Source organism: Phalacrocorax carbo, chromosome 6, assembly GCF_963921805.1.
Source record: "Phalacrocorax carbo chromosome 6, bPhaCar2.1, whole genome shotgun sequence".
NCBI lineage: Eukaryota > Metazoa > Chordata > Aves > Suliformes > Phalacrocoracidae > Phalacrocorax > Phalacrocorax carbo.
In genome coordinates, this window is record NC_087518.1 from 24,202,529 (window position 1) to 24,224,797 (window position 22,269).

A 22,269-nucleotide genomic window follows, 5' to 3' on the forward strand; every position below is an offset into this window, starting at 1 on the left:
CTATTGGAAAGCAGCTGTGCTGAGAAGGACCTGGGAGCGCTGGTGGACAGCAAGTTGAACATGTGCCAGCAATGCGCCCTTGTGGTCAAGAAGGCTGATGGTATCCTGGGGTGCATTCAAAGGAGTGTGGCCAGCAGGTTGAGGGGTGCTATCTTCCTCCTCTACTCTGCCCTAGTGAGGCCACATCTTGGAGTACCGTGTCCAGTTTTGGCTCTGCAGTTCAGGAAAGAGAGGGAACTACTGGACAGAGTCCAGCAGAGAGCTACCAAGATGATCAGGATCAGGGGACTGGAGGATCTCTCTTATGAGGAAAGGCTGAGAGGCCTGAGTTTGTTTAGCCTGGAGGAGAGAAGACTGTGGGGGTTCTTATCAGTGCTTATAAATATCTAAAGGGTGGATGTCAAGAGGATGGGGGCAGACTCTTTTCAGTAGTGCCCAGTGGCAGGACAAGGGGCAATGGGCACAGTTGGAACACAGGCAGTCCCACCTGAATATGAGGAAAAACTTCTTTACTTTGAGGGTGACAGAGCAGTGGAACAGGTTGCCCAGAGAGGTTGTGGAGTCTCCTTCTCTGGAAATATCCCAAACCTGCCTGGATGTGGTCCTGTGCCCCCTGCTCTAGGTGTACCTGCTCCAGCAGGGGGGTTGGACAAGATGATCTCCAGAGGTCCCTTCTATTCTGTGATTCTGGATGTTTCTTTTAAATAGTCTCTGTCATCTTAAAACAACCCCACCTGGCCTGAAAGAAATGCAAACTATACCTGTTACACCTATGTCAAGCCTAAGCTCCCTATGTGGAGAAGTGGGTTCTGCTTCTCTAAGTTTTCTTCTGCAATGAACAGTTGGGTTTTCTCCTTGAAAGTCCATGCTCACAGTTTACCTGTTCCAGCTCTAGAACTGAACAGTATTCTTAGCAAAACTGTTAACATTTGACAGAGGTTTAACTTGATTTATAGGTTACACCTGCTTTGCCACTCATTCCTGATGAGATTCTGACAATGTGCTGGGGAAATGTGAGAGCTACACAGAACTGCTGGGCATATTCTCCTGCTCCCCTACCTGATTTTGGGGTTTGACTGGGGTTTGGGGTTTGTTTGGGTTTTTTGGGGGGGTGGGGGCGGGGTGTCAGTGTGTTGGAGACATAAAAGGGCAAAAGATTAGTGGGAAACAGGAATATGGAATATTCCAATGAATTTTTGACTCATTCTTGAAACTGGCTGTCTGAAGAGAAACACGATTACTTGTCTTTATTAATTTAGTGTTTTGAGAGTTAAGGCAAAAATGTAAAAGGAGTAAATTCAGAAAGGAGTTATTTGAAAATTTGAAATTTGCTTTTTCTTGAATATTGACTTCATAGTCCACAGATATAAAGGTAAGGTTTGCAAAGGTTAGTAAAGAAAAAGGGAGATTTGCCCTGCGTTTGGCTGAGTTCATGTACAAACTAGTGTGCTTATTTTGAAATGCAATGGTACTTAGAAATATGGTAGCCCTAAATCTTCAGTTTTGCCTTAAGACTAACAACTTTAAAGTATTAGTTACTCCAAGGGTTGAATTGACTGTAAAATGTACGAAAAAAGTCCCTAAGAGCTATAATGTAATTCTTTTTCAAACTAAATTGTTTTCTCTATCCTTATAGGGTATAAAGCCAGCAAGCTTTGAGAAAGTTACTGATCCTGAAATAAAGGAGATAATTGGGGAGTGCATTTGCAAAAATAAAGAAGAAAGGTTTGTTTCAAGTGATCAAATTTTGTATTATATAATGTGTATGCAGGGATTTCTAAGTTGTCTGTGGATTTTTCTTTCTGGCCTCTGGGTCTCACCTGTGCAGAAGAAAATGCAGAATGGAAATAAGAATATAACTGCCAACTTTCCTGCCATATAATGCCAGGATAATTGAATAAATGCATTTGTTGTGTGTCTCAACCTCTCTGCTTCAAACAGTGAGGTCAGAAAGCATCACTGTGGACATGTGAGCTAGCATATTCTAGCACATTCTGGCATACCTGTCTGTCAAATCTCACTCAGAATGTTCTGTGTGGAGCATTGACTGTGGTGGTGGTCAACCATGAATGCGACATGGTAGATTAATCAAAAGCTGTTATAGTAGATTCCTTTGACTCGTTAGCCTCTGTATATGGAAACAAATTGTGCCTTGTTTACAGCTTTGGTTTTAAAGCCTAATCTTCTTATGCTGGTCTCTCCTAGATGAGTGAGTGTGTTCAGTATTTCGTAACATTCACAAGTACAGTTTTTAGGGACTTCAACTGCTTACCTAGAGGGAACCTCTTCTTTAGTATACTTTAAGCTCAGATACACAAGAAAAGTTGAGCAAAGCTATAGTCTGCATTTCTGTACGTGCTTATGGTGTATGAATATTGCTGAAGCTTTGTGAAATAAGAGATGTTTTTTCATCAGTCCTCAGTAACACCGGAAATACTACGTCTTTCTGCTAAGAACAGAAATTTGGTATGGATGAACACCAAACATATTGTAAATATTTTTGCCTTTAACAGCAGTTTCTTGTCACAGACCTCTGAAATTGCTTAAGTCTTGCATTATTTGAATATTCTTTATATCCATTGCAGATATGAAATTAAAGATTTATTAAGCCATGCCTTTTTTGCTGAAGATACTGGGGTAAGAGTGGAACTTGCAGAAGAAGACCATGGTAGGAAATCTTCTATTGCCTTAAGACTCTGGGTAGAAGATCCTAAGAAACTGAAAGGAAAACCCAAAGATAATGGAGCCATTGAGTTTACTTTTGATCTGGAGAAGGAAACTCCTGATGATGTTGCACAAGAAATGGTAAAATAAACTTCTCCTGACAGAAATGTGTATATATATAAAGTAGTGCATAAATATCAAAGGACAGGAAGAATGAGTCTGGTAAAGTAACTTCCACTTAAACCACTCCAGGTGACTAGGATAAGCAGTTTGCATTGATTTTTAGAATGAATGCTGCAAGAAAGGTGTAAACGAGGGAGAATTAATAACTGAAAAATATTGTTTACCAAGTATGAAAACAGATTCATGAAATGCCATTTCAAATAGATAAGGGACCATAGAGGTCTCTTCTACTTTTATATTTTGAAAACGCTTTTGCCAATTTCTGTTAGCTGTTGAATGTCTTTAAATTTGTTTGGAATCTGTTCAGTTTCAGACAGCAGCTTGAAATTAGGAGAGTTCAAAAATTCAGTCACAAAAGATTTTGCACTGAATTCTTCAAAACAGTTCTTTCCATCTTTTCTGTCAGTGTTATTTAGGAGGAATGTAGATGAGGAAAGTCTGTGGTCAGCCATCCTGTCACCAAATATAAATAGGAAACTAGATTCAAGCCCACTGCACAGAGTTATGAATAAGCTTTGGATTTTTTAACAGAAGCTTAACTTGGTGAATTTCTGTGTCTTCATAACTTGTGGGGTTTTGTTAGAAAAACTGTTTCGTGCTCCAGTTTCACTATATAGTCCTGGAACTTGTATTTTAGTCTTTACTGCAGTTGTTTAGGTTTTCTAATGCCACGGAGACAAAGACTCAGGAAGCACTGAGTCAAGGGTCTGAATTTTCTTGTGCTTGCAGAAATGTTCCTATTATAATCTAAATTCCAAAGGATCCCATTTAGTGATGTTGCCATCACCAGTCCTGCTTAGGAGGCACTCATTTTGGTAATGTTGCCTTACTATGCTTGGACTCATCACCATGTACTCCAAATTTAGGGGGAGAAATTCAGGCCTCTGTTGCCTTGTTTGTAGTAGGTCCAATATTTTTTGAGCAATGTATTGTTACAGAACTCATTTAATGTAAAAGTTGCTCTGGTGCAGTTATTTGCTATTATGTTTTGCATTTAACTATTTATGGAAATATTGGAATTTTGAAGTTCTGTAGGTTACTTGGCCCATGGTTGTGATATTGTGCTTTGAAGAAGAAATAATTCTTGTAAAAATGTTTAAAAGGATCACTCCCGAATTACTATGATACTATACCCTTTCCCAAATAATTTTAAAACCTGTGTTTTACTACTACATTAAGTGTTACCTAAGTGACTGCATAGGAAATGCTTTCAAACTTGAGGCTGTTGGGGCGGGCAGGCAAAGTGGGATGTTTATTTCTGGATGTCTTTTTCTAGCCATTATGTATGGAATGCCAAAGTCATGTGCTTTCACTAATTCATGTTGGTTTTATGTGCTGTGGAACAGAAGAATGCGGGAGACCTTTCGAATATGGGGAATTATTTATCATTATTGAGGGGTTTTCAATAGTCAGGTGTTCCAGCCTGTCCAAACAATGTGGGCAAAAGGAATTTAAAATGTTCTGGTGGGTTTGCAACCTCAAGTTACCTTTCACAACCAGTGCGTACTGTAAAATAGCATGACTTCATTAATATTTAACCATCTTTATATAGAAATGTAGGAATAATAATTGTTTTTAAAAAAATTGTTAATGTGGCAGGTTTTCAGTGCTTTGCTGTTAAGCTTTGTCATGAAGAATCTACTGGGCACATTAGTTAATACCATACAAGGTTCTCTAGGCCCACGTGGTTCTTCTCTTGACTAATTCCCTTCTGTTGTTAGCATTTGCTGCATCATCAGTTCAGGAATGTCAGTAAGGTCTGAGGGCATAGCTAGTGGAAAATAGCCATATCCATCTGCAGCTGTATTTGCACCTTTTAATTTTAAACAGTAAAAATCTAAGCTGTAAAACCATTTTGTGTTTGGGCAAGAGCACAGAAGGAAAACCTCTAGACTTCCTCCATAGGTATAATTGCTTCCAAATGTGTCGAATATGCAGGTTAAGAATGTAGGAAGAGCAGACAAATCTCTGGTAGATCATTATTAAATTAAAATTCATACCCCACACTATGGGAGATTATGCAAACAAATAGCACTGAGATTAATTTCAATTTTATCTGTTGAGCAGTTGACTTCCGAGAAAGCTTGGTCCCCTTTTCAGTCAAATGTGAACAGACTACGTTTGATTCAATGACAACCTTTTTCTTTATAAAAGTGAATCAATACTGACTGACTTTACCATTTAAGAGAAGTAAATTTAAGATTAAATTCTGTTAACATCTTTTACTTCATGACTTATTGTGATATTAAGCACAGCAATTTGGGAAAATCTATACCAGAAAGGTTAAGGAAATAAATTCTGATTTAGGGTTAGTATGGTTTACTCCAGTTGCATTGTTCAAAGAGCATTTTTCAAATCTTTTTTTTTCCTGTTTTGACTATTCTGTTAGTCTTAAAAAAAAAAAAAAAAAAAGAGGGGGGTGGCACATAGGGGAACCCATCTGCAGTTAAACTTGCTCTCTTCTCAATGCATGTTAACTGGTGAATAAATTGACTCAGTATATATTCAGGTCTTAGAAATTACATATTGTTTTAAAATGCATTAGGGATAGAAGTTTTATTAAAAAAAAAAAAAACAACACACCACCACAAAACCAAACCAAAACAAACCACAAACCCCTGTTGAGCTCTTGAGTTTCTGTTGTTATGAGGAATAAATATGTAATTCATGTTATTTCAAACTGATGTTTCCTCTGTTAGGAAGAGACTGCTTCATGCACACCCATGAGCACATAATCTTGCTAAGTTTGTGCCTCCTCTGTAGATTGACTCTGGATTTTTTCATGAAAATGATCTCAAGATAGTTGCGAAGTCAATACGTGACAGAGTGGCATTAATACTATGGAGAAGAGAGAGAATTTGGCCTAGGATGCAGTCAGAGGAACGTCGGGACTCTGAATGTCTGGAAAAGTTGAAGATGTCGCATGTGCAGCAGGTCCAGGTCACTTACCTTTCTCACACTGGTCACCATGTCCTGTCGGAGTCGGAGGAGCCTGAGGCAGACCAGCATCCCTTTCAACAGAACCTGCCCACCAGTGTCACATCTGTTGCATGTAAGTCTTTTGTTGTTTTTTTGTGCACAGTGTGATGAATGTCTGAAGGGAAAAATCAACAATAATCTGAGCTCAGTGGTGAGATGAGCTGCTGTGTGTGTTTTTACACAATAGGTCAAAAGAACAGAATTGTCTTGGACAGATGCATATCAATTTTGAAAGAAATAAAGTTTTAAGAAAAAGCATAAAATATGGAGATAGCTCCTCCTCCAGTAGCAATACAGACACATAATATATTTGTAAATGGCAAATCAAGAAGACCTGCTGCTAGACACAAAAAAAATACATGTTTTCTGTGCCAGGTGGTGGTATCAACACTAAGTTTGTGTGAAACAGTTTCGGAGCCTGCAGAAGCTGAATTTGCACCAAACTGGTCAGAGCGACTGGTGGCTTTTTGAAATTATGTTGGCAACATGGAGATGTTTATTCAAAAGCAGACCTTGCTGAAACCAAAGCGCCGCAGTTTCTTCTGTTTTGCAAGTTACTCTTGATGGCTTGCGTGAAGTTTTTTGTGAAGCTGTGCAAAGATCTACAGCAGGAAAAAAAAATCCATCTCTGAATGTTACATAATGTAATTCAACACTTCCCTGTTTTGTGAGAAATATGAACTGTGGTTTGGTTTTGCATCTTGAGAGCACCAAACCTTGTGGGCTGACACTGTAATTATTACTGGGGGCCTTAGGTCATGATGTGGGTGCTCTGTCAGTTCCTTCAGGCTCTCTATTTTGTCCTGAGCTCATGGCCTTGAAGCAAGGGGGTTGTTTGATCTTTGTTAGGGCAGGTCAGTGTAGGTGGTTGCTCTCCTTTGTCCAGGCCCTGGTAGCTACAAGCTGATGATCTGGCAAGTCTTTACATTCAGCTGGGGGTTGATTCAAGAGTGATCTATTTCAAGACAGGTGGAGTTACATCTCTTGTTTCAATTCCAAGCACTGATTTTGGTCTATCCCTGAATAAGAAACTACCTGGCTTTGCTTGCAGAGCTGCTTGTTTCTTCATTTTATTTCTGAGCATCAGACCTAGTTCCAGCAAACAGCAAGGCGTGAGGAAGTAGTGTTTTCATTTTCCAAAAGTAACTTATCCCTGTATCTGTCCCCTAAAATCAACCTTTGTTACCAAGTCAAGCTCTGGTATTGAAATCTTAATCTATTTATCCTTTTAAACATCTTGAAGGAAATGTTGCCAGATATTTTTAGCTTGGAAGATTAGAAATTTTGAGTTTCTTTTCTACCCAGTTTTTCTGATAAAATCTGATATATGTATTTTGCTACTAAACTATTATCATAATATTTCTGGTTTACTCTTCTGGACTTTCATGTAAGCATATTTAAATTAAAGATGCATTATCTTTAGCAAAGAGACAGCTGCTGCTTTAATTCAGGTATTGTATAAATTGCTATATAGAGGTCTGGTTTGAATACTAAAATAACAAAGCATGCCTCTACAAGAAAACAAACCGTTACAAGATATGAGAAATGGCCATATTTGCATAAGGCTCAGAATATTGCAGTATTAACTTCAGGAAAAAAAAGCTTTGTAAAGTTAATCTCATTTCATTTTTTGGATCATAAGCTTATTTCATGGTATCTTATTCCTTTGAGAAAAAACATAATTATGACTTTTTGTTTCCAGTGATACAATGAGGCTACTTGTGCTTCTCATGGCTCTGTTGGACATGAGTTGGCAGAATTTTATACTAAATATAAACCCCCCAAGTTTATTTCCTACTCCTCCTCAACTTTTAAGCAATACTTGGTATTATTTGACAATTCAGTATGAGATGTCTTTGAACATTTCCTTAGTGATGCTAGGCCTAAGACCTCTAAAAATGTAAACTAATAATGTGTGTAATGCATGTTGTTCTATAAAAATATGCGACTGACTCAGATTTTACTCTAGCACTCTACCATTATACTATTTTTTTATTTGGTTTTGTTTTGGTTTGGTTTTTTTTTCCTTTGAGGTCTTAAAACAGTTGTTTGCAATAAAATGGAAGTGTGTATGCAGCAGAAATCTGTGCCTTCTTAGAGTAGGGCCATGTTGACTCTTTTTGGAAATGAGCTGAATAAATATACAGGGGAGATTAATTTTGCAAAAAAACTGTTGGGAGAATAGTTTGTGAGTACTAGGGATAAATGTAATCTTGGATGCTACTAAAAATAATTTATTTAAAAGCCAGATAAGTAAAACCTTATTTGGAATATGGAAAAAAGAGAAGATGCAGGGTGTCCAAAAAAGAAATAGTATTTACATTTAGCTGTAATTTAAGTACTTTTTTGTAACTGTATTACAATTTCCTTTCAGTGCTGAGTTTTAAATCTGTTACAAGCTATTTTTCTCTTGGATACATACGTCTACGGTCTTGAGTGTCTAATTTAATTTCTCAAATGGTGAAAACAATATCTTATGCTCAAGAAGAACTGGGCACCTGTACTTCACAGGCTTCAAAAGTTGTCAAAAGACACTATAAAAATCAGTAATACTCAATGGTACAATTAAGATTTATTTCCATTTGAGAAAAGATATGATGCTTGCCCAGTACCCATAGCTGTGCAATTCTGCAGGTTAGCTGGGCAAACACTCTGCATGAGAAACTCTGACAGAGCTCTGAATGGTACTCCTAAATCACTGCAAACCCTCAAATTATTTTGTTATCTGCTCTTCATCTTGAGATATTGCAATATACTCAAGTAGGGTATGATTTGCTGAACTAATAAAGCATACAATATAAAGAATTTTGTACTTTTCAGTGCAAAAAGGTGTTAAAATCAATGTATCCCTGGGAAATCTAACTCTTAAAAGACTCCATAATCTGCTGTGAACATTACAGTTAGGGTTTCCTCTCCTTTCATCCTACAAAATCTATAAATGTCTGCAATTCTTAATGTCAACCTTATGCCCTTTAAAGGAAATATCAATGTGCCTAAAATATCATCATGCACAGAAATCCATGGGGATGGTTTTTGGCTTAAGAAAAGCAGTATGTGCCTTTTGTAGAAAATAACATTTGTGTTGTATAATTTATTTATATAATGGAATGATCTAGGATAGTAAAAATGGTAATTACATAAACCAATGTTGACCTTGCTCTAAAATCATTACTTGAACATTTGGAGTTGTCAAGCTTTTAATAAAAAATATTGTTCTTTCAGCTGACAGCACATTTGACAGTGGTCAGGGGTCCACTGTTTATTCAGACTCCCAAAGCAGCCAGCAAAGTGTGATCTATTCGTCTCTGCCTGATTCAGTACCTACTGCTATCCAACGGGTGTATAGCCCACCGCTGAGCGAGAGCCAGGCTGTGCCCCATAGCCTTCAGCAGCTGGGGCACTACCAGCAGCCCTCAGGAGTAAGTCTATAGCTTTTCAAAATCATTTTGTATCCTAGATCATACTTAATGGCTCACTTATACTCTTGTTTTCAGTAGGTCTGGATTCCTCACTCTGCTCTACCAATGGTGACTTGCTTAGTGATACATTCCTGGTTGATCTGAAATGTGTGCTTAGAGATGGTGTCTGGCTAGCTATGTTTGCCATTCTGAAGAAATGCTCACTGGCAGATGTCATCCTTTCAGTTAAAAAGCTCCTGATCAATCCGTTGTCACTGAGCTACACTAGTAGCTTTGCAGTTATTACTTTTACTCTCATGCATGTATTTGGGAACTGTTCTGTTTGGTTTTGTTCACTGTCAGTATAACCGCACGTTATTGTTCCTCCATTTGTTCAAGAGCCTCTTTGGGTCTGATGTTTCTTCCAGTTGTGACCAAAGGTTGCACATCCAGTTACTACCTTTCTGGCTCTGGGTTTGGATTTAATCTTTCACATTGGTGATGTACATCCATTAGTGGGGCTCCAAAATCAGGCATTGGTAGCCCAGTCAGACATTCATGCTTGCTCCTATTTTCATGCTGTTATGACCTTGACCAAAAGCAATTAATGGAACTACTGGTGCAAGAACAAACACATGCGAGTGAACATAAATCTTCAGCCGCTTCTGGTGAGAGACACAACATGAGTGTATTGCATCTGTCAGAAGCTGTGGCAGCACCATGTTCCAGTTCCAGCCTGCACCCATTACACATGACAGGCAACGCTCGTGCTGCTTTTCGCCACCACAGTGACCCCGTTGTGGCTTTGACACCAAACACAATGTCCCTTCCCCAAGAACCGGGAGAGGAAAATGCGTACCTGCAGACCGGAGAAGTAGCAGCAGGCTCATTGCCTCTGGTGGCATTGGGGACCTCTGCACACCCTATGGGAGCTCATGGTTCCTAAACAGCCTCAGCAGACATGTCTAGCCTATTTATTTCAGTCTGGCAAAGATCAAAACATGTCAGAAGTCTTGATGCCTGTTGAAAATGCTCGCTCCCCAGGTAGCCAACTCCCAGAAAACTCAGTGTCTCAACCTCTCCTGCAAATCAGCAGACCACGGGGCAGAAATTTAGACCTGCCTTTATTACATGAATCTTTACAATGCATAACTATCCAAAAGACCAGTACTTCTCCCATGAGGTCTGCAAGAGTTGCAGAAGACGTTCTGCCTTCTGAATCCTGCGATGGCAGAGAAGCCAGTCTGCTTGGATGATCCCAGCCCTGTTGTAAAGTGTATGCTGGCAAAACACCACTGGTGGAGAGCAAGCTGGTGACTGCAGCTACCCCAAGCAGTGGAAGCAACCTGCCTAGTAAAAATTGTAGTAATGTGGTAGGTTTTTTGTTTTGTTTCATCCTATTTGACTTAAGAAAAAATAAAATCCAGGGCCAATGGTTTTATCTTGCTTGATACGGATTTATCCTGTGTACTTGGGAAGTGCATAATTTTCCCTCGTTTTATCTTATATTTTTCAAAATGCCTGCAACAAATTATGTAGTGTACTTTGTGGTTGCATTGAAACATGACTCCATTTACCTGAAGGAAAAAATCATTCTTGGCATCTGTAGCCAGCTACCTCCACTGTGGAAACCACATTTCCTAGGTGCATACGTCTCCTGGGTTACATCCTTCCTTGTTTCTTGTTCACCTGAAGCACTACCTTATCAACTCTAAATATAACACTCAAAAGGCACATCTTGAACACAATTTTTTTTTATTAAATTGAGCTGTGCAGCATACTTTTTTAGAGCAGACTCATTCTTTCCATTGATACGTTTCAGTAGCTTTAACCTAAATGCATTACGTTTTTTGTGATTGAGGGTTTGGCAAGATAATAACCTTTATTCATGAGCAAAATATTTCTTATAGCCATTTATTTTCTGATGGGGCTTCTGTATTTTTCTTCCTGCAATAACCTAGGTAAAAAGTTCCAAGGTTTGAAAAATCTCAACAAACATAGGAAACAAAACTCCAACTCAAAACCTTCCATTTTCCAAGAAAAAGAAAGAAAACTCACTGTATTTATGTGGGAGATTATTTACTAAGATAACAAGCACATAACTGGAGCTGTAGTAGGTTTGTTTAGGCTTATGAGCCTCAGTCTGATGTACTGTTTATTTTTATCTACTTTGAGCTGAAGTTTTAGAGAACTGCTGTTACAAACCTTACCTGAATTAAAAAAAAATAATTTATTTTGTTTTCACTTCCACTGTGGTTTTAATTTGTTTCTCATTTCTTTATTCATTTTCTTGGCATCCATTTCAAGTAAATTACTTGCTTTTTTTTTTAAAGATAAAGATTCTTTCTGAAATTCTAAGAGTCTTCATGAAGATAAATTTCTTTTTCTCCCAGTTAAACAGATTGTTTCTGTTGGTATAGTCTCACTCTGTGTGTGCGCTTTCAGTGGTTTTACTGGTCTGCATGCTTGCTTCCAGAAAGAAATGCATTGCAGTTTGGTTGTCTTATTTGGAATTTGCCAACTTTTTCCATGTGTTTAGATTAAGTAACTTTCCTTTCATTTCAGATAATTTTTCATACTTTTTTTTCCACTTTGTTTTGAACCAAGTACCCAGTAGGCTATTTCCTTGTAATTACATTCTTGGTGAACAGTTGCAGAGACTCTTAACATGAGGGTGGATCTTCTCTAAAGCAGTTGTTCTCCCTCCAGCAGCCTGGCCTCCCTGCGGTTCAGGCTGCACCTGCAGTGGTGTCCCAGCGGCCCCAGCACTACCAGGAGCCTGCGATGCCTTTCCCTGTTGTCCAGCCCACCACTGTTGCCTCCTTGCAGCTGGGACAGCCGCAGCCAGTACTGGCCAGCCAGCAGGTGAGAGCTTGGCTGCTGCCGATAAGCACTTTTCTCGTCCCGTTCCTTGCCCGTGCTTTGCTCCAACCCGTATCTGGAGCAAGTTTGAGGAGTTTGAAACTATGAACTACAGCTGGAGAGACTTAGGGATGGGGCAAAGGGTGTTGGGTTCAAGGGATGGAAGAGTAATGGGCTTGAGGACAATTGTGTGATACCTTGGAATGTCTTCATGTAGCTTAAGGCTTCTCTTCCATGTGGCTTAACAGCACTGTCTTGAAGCCTTACATTGATTGCAATGTACTATCTTTGTCCTTAGAAATCAAATAGTTTTTTGTTTATTTTGTGTTATTACTTGGCCCCTCCTTTCTAACCTTTCTAAAAGGTTAGAAAAAGACTCTGTTGCCTGGTAACGGTTGTCTTTAGATCCTTGGTGATGCTGCTTTTTGACTTGTGCATGTGTGTTAAATGTAGTTCAGCATAGGCATCCAGCCAGCAGCTTTATCGTCCAAGAGAAGAATCTGTGTCTTCTGAATTGTCTCCAAATAGTAATTCTTTGTGTTTTGTATTACCAAATTCCCTCCTAGAACCTCTGTTCCTTAAAGGGAGTTACAAAACACGTCTTTCAAGCAACTGAGGGGCTGCTGTGAAGGCTGCAGTCACCTCTGTGCAGAGGTGGTGTCAGCCTGTAAGGAATGCAGCCACAGACCTGTACAACATGGCAATCCGTGGCTCATTTTTGTGATTCTACCAAAAGCATGGCTTCCTTAGTAGGAACTGTTGACTGGGGAGTCAGCAACTCAACAGCAAGCCCCAGTCAACTGGGACTGGGGAGTGTCTGTATACTTTGTGACTGGCATGTATCATACCTCTCCAAACCTTTTTAGTTATCAATATTTATCTCACAGGTTGATTCCCTCCCCCTCCCCCCCACCCCCTTTTTTAACATGCCCTATTATTCTGAAAGCATCAGTATGAGAACAATGTAATTTGGTCTCCTTGAAAAACACACACTTATGTGAAGTTTTGTCATATATCAGTGTTTTTTCTAAAGAGCAGGCATATTCTCATGGTTCTCTCAGCCAAAAATTTTACTTTTATGCAAATTTAGGACCTCACCAGTTGCAGAAATCTCTCTAGTGGCCTCTGTAGCTTTATGCTGACAGTTCAAAATCTGTTGTTTATTTTTCCCCATGAGTAAATGCTGGTTTGGAAAAGGATATTTGCCCAACTTGCTCATTTTCTTTCACATGCCCTTTCCTCACATTGTCACTGTCTCTTAAAATAATTCAATCCCTGATGGTAACTTTATCATTTTACCTATTTCGGTAATAATAATACTGTAAGAAGTCAGTCTTTTACTGGGCTTCCTGGCAAGATTAGAAAACAGAGACAATATTATTATAACAGAAATAGGTAAAATGGCAAAATTTCTGTGCAGAACTTCCCAGAGCACCTGTGTGCCTTACACAGAAGTAGGTCTGGTGTTCCCAGAGTCTCCAGGCATGATGCTCTGAACAGTGGAGATCTGTAGTCTTTTGTAAATGAGCAGTAGGGCAGAGCAACAAAAGAATGGGAAATCAGGGTGAGATAATTAATCTGTCTAACAGAATGGAATTTATTGATCTTGTATGAATATTCACTGATGGCTCAGACACATGAGGTCAATATTGCATGTCTTCATTTTTTTTTTCCAATTTGGGTATCTGTGCATTTATAATGTTAAGGTTATAATGGGCAAAGTTAGCGTAATTGATTTTGATTTTTTCCCCTCCCTATGTCTCATCCAGTTTGCAAGCATTTTGTAAAACACAAGCTGAATTGAAAATAGAGGCATAAGGAAGCTGCTTAGTTCCATGAGCACAATTCTTCTGCTTTAAACAGTGTCCTCTCAAGTTGAAAGTGGGTTGAACAGCCTGTGTCAGTGTGCTCAATCCTCAGCTATCTGGGCAGCCTGTCAGAGCTGCAAATTAACCCAGCCAGGGATGCTGAGATGCCTAAGCTGGCTCTGTGTGCTGGCAAGGTGGTTTATTAGCTCCAGTCCAGCACCATGTGAGTGTGATTGTTCAGCAGAGGTTGGTCAGGTCTAGTAGGAGTTTCCCATGTTGCAGAGCCTGGTGAAGCAGACCTTGTGATGTGGGACAGGTTGGGGCTGCCCCAGATGCCTCAGGTGGGGTCCATCTCAGCCCATTTGCTCTGTTTCATCACCAGTGCCAGGCCAGTTCCTGCTGAGCTGCTTATTTGCATCAGCACTGCCATTCCCTTGAGTCTGGGATTGGGTAAATTCGGTAAATGCTCCAGCTTTCCCAAAGCCTGGAATGGCAGAAACTGCAATACAGAGCCATGTCACTAGTTTTTTCTTTAATGTGGCAAGGTGAATGCTCAGATAGGACTAATAAACGCTGCAGGAGCTGAGCTGGTGCTGTGCATTTATTCAATGCCATCTCCAGCGTGTCTTGCACTGCTTGTGGCATTTGGTGCGTTCAGCCCTGGACACTTGATACCAGTTGCCAAATACTCTTTTTTTTTTTTTCCACCAATCCTTTTACTGGAATCTTACCAGTTGTGGTTGAATTTCAGCTCTTTAGGGATGGATGGTGTCTTGCTTCCTTGATACATCTTCTACGGTTTTACTGTATTAATACCTAAAGACTCTGGTTGAAGAATCCTGATACTAAAAAAATGCAGAGCAAAATATTACGATACTGATTTCCAGTGGAAGTGGTGAAGATGAAGGATTATTAATGCTTGGCTGTTCATTTACAGTTACCTTTTGACCACTGAGCATGATGTTAGGATCTATGTGCTGCAGAGCCCGGGTGAAGCAATCAATCCTGTGGTCCTAAGTAGGTCAGTCCAGAGCCAATGTGGGGCCTCAGTGCTGTGCTTCTGAAACAGAAGGTGGTGTTTTTTTTTTTAAAGTACTTTCAGCAGTAATTAGAGGAACTGAAGAAGGAGATACTGGGTGGCATGAAAAATGTGAAGGTTGGTTACTGACTATTTTCAACTTTAATGCAGCTTTTTACTTCTGTTCTACTGTATGAAATCTGGCAGGCCATTGGAGCACTGTTTTCTCTGGAATGGTAAAACTGATTTTTTTGGCTGCCACATTGTTACTACAGCACCTCAGAAATAACTTGGATCCAGCTTTTACTATAATTATTGTGTTTTAGTCATGTTTCGGGTAATAAGCATTGTATATTTCAATGCCTGCTACATTATGTAGTCAGCTTTTGAATGCCAAGGTTGGCTGGGTATAATATGCATAGTAGGAATCTTTAAAGTTAGCATGTGGGGATTTTACAGGGCCAACTATAACAATCTTTGGGATTTAGAGAGTCTGAGTTATTACAAGTAACACTTCCAAGACAGTTAGAATTTGTCTTTTCAGGTAATGTATCTTGCATTTAAATGTGTTTTAAACATGGGCTGTTGTACGGTGTTTAAATTAGGAGCACTCTTCTCTTCTATAGATAGTCCCTACTCCAAGCAACAGTTCTGATTGTGCAGTTTGAACAAGAGAGAGAAACAGGTAGCTGTGCCCACTGAACTGGTTCTTTAATAATACACAGGCTATAACATTTTTTATTCTTTTCTTTCCCAGCAGCAACCCATATCACAGCAAGCTTCTCTGCAGCAGGTACTTGCCAGCCAACCAGTTTGTCCAATCCAGCCTGCAACCCATCTATTGCCCCAGTATCAGCCCCAGACCTCTCAGGTGGCAGCTAGCAGTACACCACTGAAACCCCTTCAGATTTCAACTGTGCCACAGCTTCCACCCGTGGCCCCTCCCCAGGTAATATCTTTGAAAACTGTGTGTGAACACATGCGTTTGAGAAAAGCTTTCCAGCTAATAATTAACATGATTTGCAGTTTTTGTGTGGCTATTTTGAATGCATGCCAATTTAATTAGTCCATAAGAATATAGCTTTTTCCTAATTCCCATATTTTTTTTACTATTTGTTTTTGTTTGAAGCAGAATTCTCCGTTGTGAGTAATCTTGTGTCATGCCTAGAGAATCCAGTTAATGGCAGTTACAAAATTGCAATAACTGTGGTTTTTTGGTTTTTTCTTTTTTTTTTTTCCCCCTATCTTCCTCAATGGCATTCTCTTCCCCATTCCAGGCTTAAAAGCATGAGAAGTTGCCCATTTTTTTTCCTGTTTCTGAGCCCCTAACTTCACCACTTTTCCCTATCACCCACACGCTGTCCCCCCCACCCCAGCTTTCAGCCCTGTTTCTTTTCAGTAGCAGGGATGGACCCTTTCCTTGGCCTTGGAAGGGTTTGCTGGTGCTATTAGTGTGTTTGCTAGTGACAGCCACCATGATGTGAAGCAGCTTGTGCCACAGGGAAGAAGCAAGCTGCTTCTGTGATGACAGGGTAGTTACCTTCCACTACATCACCTGGGAGGTTTTGACTGTAAAATCCTTTTTATGAGATCTTCTGTGCTGCCTGGGTTCCAGCCAACCTGTTTAGAGACAAGGGGTTTAAATTGTCTTACTGAATTTTGCATGAAAGAGTTTTGCATTTTGTCTGGTCCATTTCCTTTTCATTTCTGTTAAAATGAAAGCAGCTTTTAATTAGTATGTTGCTTGAAGGCTTCAAGCTAGTGTTAGAAATAGTTTTAAGCTTCTAAGGTATAAAAATGTCCCCCTGAAATGAAATTCTTTCTCTCTTACTAATAATTTAAGTATAAGGTGGTTTTTATTACTGTTTATAAACCTCAGGAAATGAATGGGAGTGATTTACAAACAGACATAATTATCATAATGGCACAGGTGATTTTTACGTACTTTTATGGCAAATGAAACTACTTTGTACCATCGGTGAAAGCACTTGCAATTTATGTGATATTATATTTTTTTCAGATTCCTCAGTTTCCTGTCATTCCTGCAATTACTCCTCTGGCAGGACTTGACAGCCTTCCTCCAAACCTCTCTGACATACCTGCTGCAAATGTGCCCCCCATACCTGCTCCTTCTCAGTATTTTGCTCCAGCTGTGATTTTACCCAGCCTCCCCATGAACCCCACTCTGCCTATGGCACCAAACTCCCCTGCCCTCCCCATGCAGGCAGTCAATCTTCCTCATACAACCGTGGCTTCTTTGGTCTTGCCTTGCCAAACAATAGTGCCAAATATGTCAGCTGCTACGATACCATTGCTTGCTGTGGCTCCGCCAGGAGTGCCAGCATTGCCACCACATCACGGGGTGCCCCAGCTCCCCCAGCAGCAGATGTACCAGACCACCTTCCAGCAGATCATTCAGAACGAAGTGCCCTCTCCCCATCACACGCAGAGCACTCAAGCAGTATCCCAGCCGCAGCAACCTCCACCTCCTCAGTCACTTCAGCCAAGCATAATTCATCCTTCAGAACAGACTCTTTCTGCGCCTGGGGCTGGTCACCAGGTAATCCACTGGGCATGGGGCTCTGTCAATGCCATACCACAGGGTGTTTACTGAATGCAGGCGTTCCTGGGGCTCACTCTGTTGTAAACACTCTGTGGGGAGGTTTTTTCCTTGCTCTTAAGATGTTTTGTTAACTTCTTGACCTTGGTCCTGGAGGTGGTTAGTAGAGTTGTAAAATCAGGTGGAGCAGGTGAGGTCTTAATACAGGGACAGGTAAATATCATGGGGATATAGGGAATAACCTAAGAGGCTATGGAAAGCGAGCAGATGAGTACTTTTTGAATTCCCTCTTCCTTCTCCCACCTCAAATATGAAATCAAATATGTTATTCTCCTGTGACAGGAAAAGAGGCTGAGCCGTGACAGCAGCTGCACAGCCTTGCTGATGGTTTTGGCTTTATTCCCATCTGCGCATGATGCGTACATATGCTGTTGTATGCTCCTGGCAAAGTGTGGGCGAGCTGGCAGCAGTGAGTGAACTGATAAGAGTGGTTTTGATGTAGAACTACTTTAAAACAGTAAAGGAAAATGGCCATTTGATAACAACTCCAGAAAACTGCATGGAAAAGGTCTATCAGACAAGAATGAATTCTAGCTGCGGACCCTTTCCTCCTTAAAACAAATGCAGCATGAAGTGGAGCTTCTAATATTAGAAGTATTTACAAGACAACTGTTTCAGGACTTGTTGACAGTCTGTAAATACTCCTGTTGCCACATCTGTGATATGATAACACGGAATGCAGTCTAACCCAACAGGAGAGAGCACTAAATCTATTAATAATAGCATTCTTGAAAATCTGTATTCTACTACATCACTGTGCTATAACACATTGATTAAAATTCATAACATCCCATTTCAACCTGCCATATCATGGCATCTTCAAAATAGTACATAATTTTAAAATTTCTGTCTTCAGCCATATATTTGGTACAGAAATATTGTTTGTGAAAATGTAGGCAACATGGAGCATGAGTCAGTTACTGCTGAGCTCATTAGCCATAGTGTTTCCAATGGCTTTAGAGGGAATTGAATCAGGCCTGTTATGCCTGGCAAGCATGGCTAGCACCAAAACTGGAGAACTGATGTTCCCAAACAGTCCTGACACAATCATTATCTATCTAATATTTACCTATAAAACATGTATGGAAGAATTGCATAGTGATTTTTTTAGGATTAAAATAGCTACTACAAACAAAATGGACAAGTACAGAGGAATATTCAAAAATTCAAATTTCTGTAAATAAAGGCTTTCCAGTGCACTGCTATTTTGACAGTTGATGTTTACCACCTGTGTGTTTAGGTTTGCCCAGGTAAATTATACATTGAAACATTTTGTGAATTATTCTGGTTATATAAGATTAAAAAAAAATTTCACTGCTCTTCTGTGATGTACACCACAGTTGCTATACTAACAACCTCCACTTAGGCAGTCATGTAACTGTTGTGTTGTGAAGCACACCGTGTCTTTATTTTTATTCACATTAAAACCTGGAATAATTTCAGCTCATACCCAGACACTGAAGAAAGCATGCAGTAATGAAGTTGTGTGGCCTAGTTCTTATCTGAGTATTGATTTTTTTTTTTAAATAAATTCTCCAAGTAGTCTAAATCTCTAGGTGATGATACTTAAAAAAAGTAAAAATTAAGCAAAGTTTTACCTAGTACTCTTATTAGTACACTTTTTAGCCTTTTTTTCTTCTTCCATATTTTCCTTTTTCTCCTCTTTCTTCTTCCCACAAGCTCAGTCCCTTGGAAAAATACATGATGTACCTAAAAGGAGAATGTTCTGTTCTTAAATGTACAACTCAACAGAACTATTATGCAGAATAACAACATAGTCTCTAAGGTAGTTGGCATCTAATCGCATCGGTCCAATTCCCATAAAGCGCTTACGCACAGAAGTTATTTTAATACACTAAAGAAATCCACTGAGATAAATTAAACTTCCTCTGTGCATGGAACACAAGGAAGTGTTTGCAGAATTTGGGCCTTGGTGCTTAGCATGTCAAGAGTTTACATTGTGTCTTAAACATCCAAACTAAATAGAAAACAATGTCTTCTGTAAGACACTGTTGTATATTCAGTAAAAAAAAAAGTTAATTGTGGGGTCTATACCAGCTACTGGTTCCACACATAAAACAGATTTTTTTAAAAAAAATCCTAATTTAGATTTATGGGTAGAGTATATTTTCCTCTGCATGGACATTGTGGTATGTTCGTCGAAAGCAGAGCAAACTATTCAGGACAATGAATTCATAGCTGAAGATTTTAATTTCATAGCAAAAAACACATTTGTTTCTATAAATTAAATAGTGCCTGAGCACTATACACACTGACATAATTATGTAGGAAGAATGTCTAGGTTTTTATTTGGTTGTTTCAAAGCAAGTTTAAACTCCTAAGTAGTTACCTTTCCAAGCAGAGACCACACGAATACAGTCTCACTGCAGAATTATAATCCTTTTTCTGTGAACTCAGTGGCTTTAGTACATTGTCGTGTAAGACACAAGCACTCTAAGTAGAGATATGTTTTAATAGCTGTCTGTGTTACAGCAGATTACTGGACACAGTCAGTATGCTTCGGAAGCTGGAGCCCAGGTGCCTGTGCTGCCTGTGCAACCTTCAATAGCCATGTCACTGCCTTTGCAGTTGCAGCCTGAACTGTTGCCTCCTCGCGTCGCTCCAGAAGGCATTTCACAGATTCATGGCAGCCTTGCTACAGCTAGTCCGCCTGTCCCCATAGATCACTGTCTGACTCTTCAGCCTTCTGGCCTGCTGCAGCTTCAGCCTGATCTTTCCCAGCCACTGGGTCAGCAGCTCCCAGCTCCCTGCTCAGCTGTCCAGGCAGTTGCAGAGCCATCTCAAAAGGTAGAGCTGTTTCCTCTGAAGAAACTCACTAGCTTCACCCTTAACCTTATTACTTCTTTGTGAAATAATGGGCTTATTTCACAAGGGAGATTATCCCTGCTCACCACATATGATCTGCTTGTCCTAGATGCTAGCAACTCTGGGTCAGCAAATAATTAGCTATTTCAAATGAAGCTGGAAACTTGCATGTTGTACCTTGTGAAATGTCTCCTTGAAGTAATGAGGCAGCAGAACTAAGTACCCCTTTGTCCATAGCTGAGCACAAACACAGAGCTAGAAATTACTTAAAGTGCTGTGGGTCAGTAAGAAGCTGTTCTGTAGAGTTTCATCCATGTTTTGTCCAGTCTTGTTTTAAATATCTCAAGCCCTTGTGCAACCATCATTTGCCTGAAGAAACTATTTCATAAACTGGTTCTTCACTATGTGAAAGCTGTTCATGCTCCTCAGCTTGAGCCTTATTCCCATTTCATTTAGCATTGTATCCGCCTGTATTGCCTGAATTATAGTCTACCCCTGGGAATTTTGTTTCTTCAGATATTCGTAGGCATTCCCAATTCTCAGTGGTCATAAAAGCAAGATACATTTTATTGTTTTTCTTTATAAAACTGTCAGCTCCTCCTGTCTGCTATTTTGACTTTTCTTTCCACTCCCATAATTGTTTAACCTTCAGTCTTGACACAATGTCACAGAAGAGTCACTTCTCTTCAACTTTTTAATAGATATCCATAAGCAAAGCAAAACAAAGGTTTTGGCATTTCTACCAGATTTCAGTAAAGTCCAATGTGTTCTCCACTTCTGAATGGAAATGTCCCTCAGCAATTCTGCTTTGTTCCTCTTAAGACTCTCTGTTCTGAGTTACTTTTCCTCCCAAAGTAAGTTTCCATCTTTTCAAACAAAATTTTTTTTACCCATGCTTCCGTGCACTTGCTGCATGCCTTGACTACATAGTACAGTCTACAAATTTCATTGGAAGTACAGCTTAACTCCTCTTCCAGATGATGTTCAGTAAGGATGCTGCTAACACTAAAATGAGATTCTAGTTCCCCATTTTCCCTGTCCTTCTAGTGGCAGTCTAATTCTTGTCAAATAAATATTTATGCTGTGATGCAGGATGTTTCCATGTGAATTTCTGTATCCTCTAGGTTAGGTATAGCAGAAATGGTAGAACCAGTTTATAGTGCTTTACTTGCAGAATTCCCCAATAAAGCCTGGCTGTGTCAGGCATATTCCTTACTCAAGGTATTCCTCCAACTGCCTTGTTTCTGTATGCACAACTCATGTCAGGTTCAATGCTGATGTCAAAGCTATGGCCTTCAATGTAGGGTCCATCCCATTAGAGATTCTGGAAATACGAATAACCTTCATGGTTATTGTGCAGTGTGATATGGGGGATACAAGTTGTCCTGTGTTACCTGAGAAATCTGTGCCCACCAAGGCATATGTCTGTCCTGAAATTTTATCATATCCCTAGGAACATTTAACCACTGTTTAGCTAAGCTTGTTCTCATATTTCATCTGTAAGTTAACTCCCTTCTCTTGTTCAATTAAGAAATCAAGCCAGTATCATAGGATGGTCAAACTGATCAACAGGCTCAACATACTGATTTTATGACATATATTGCTGAGGTTTTCTACAGTGTAAGAGGAGTTTCATATCTGTATATATTTGAAACACAGCATTTTGTTGCTACTCTGCCATAACGCTTTTATCCCTTATCTTTTGTTTAAATGTGTGGCAGTACTTAAATCTGAACCAATCCAAACTGATCAGGCAAATGAGATTTTGTAAGGTACTTGATCAAGCGCATTACTAAAATTTAGATACATTATGCCTGTGTTCTCAGTGTTCATTAATTTTGCAGTTTTATTGAAACTTCATTCAAGCTTGGCATGGCATATGTGTGGCATTATAAGCAATGGGTGGGAGTG

The 22,269-nt window shown here is 39.6% G+C and overlaps 1 protein-coding gene across 8 annotated transcripts in view; it reads left to right on the forward strand.

The window, feature by feature from the left end:
* WNK2 (WNK lysine deficient protein kinase 2) overlaps positions 1 to 22,269 on the forward strand; it is a 124,777-nt gene that overhangs the window by 62,090 nt on the left and 40,418 nt on the right. For 4 of the 8 annotated variants that reach the window (XM_064454276.1, XM_064454270.1, XM_064454274.1 and 1 more), the window contains exons 6-13: positions 1,637 to 1,725; positions 2,586 to 2,805; positions 5,611 to 5,899; positions 9,049 to 9,245; positions 11,934 to 12,089; positions 15,670 to 15,861; positions 16,933 to 17,472; positions 20,122 to 20,340. In XM_064454276.1, coding sequence (XP_064310346.1) covers positions 1,637 to 1,725; positions 2,586 to 2,805; positions 5,611 to 5,899; positions 9,049 to 9,245; positions 11,934 to 12,089; positions 15,670 to 15,861; positions 16,933 to 17,472; positions 20,122 to 20,340 — 1,902 coding nt within the window. The remainder of the gene's footprint in view (positions 1 to 1,636; positions 1,726 to 2,585; positions 2,806 to 5,610; positions 5,900 to 9,048; positions 9,246 to 11,933; positions 12,090 to 15,669; positions 15,862 to 16,932; positions 17,473 to 20,121; positions 20,341 to 22,269) is intronic. The other 4 variants (XM_064454271.1, XM_064454272.1, XM_064454273.1 and 1 more) reach the window with 4 other exon arrangements.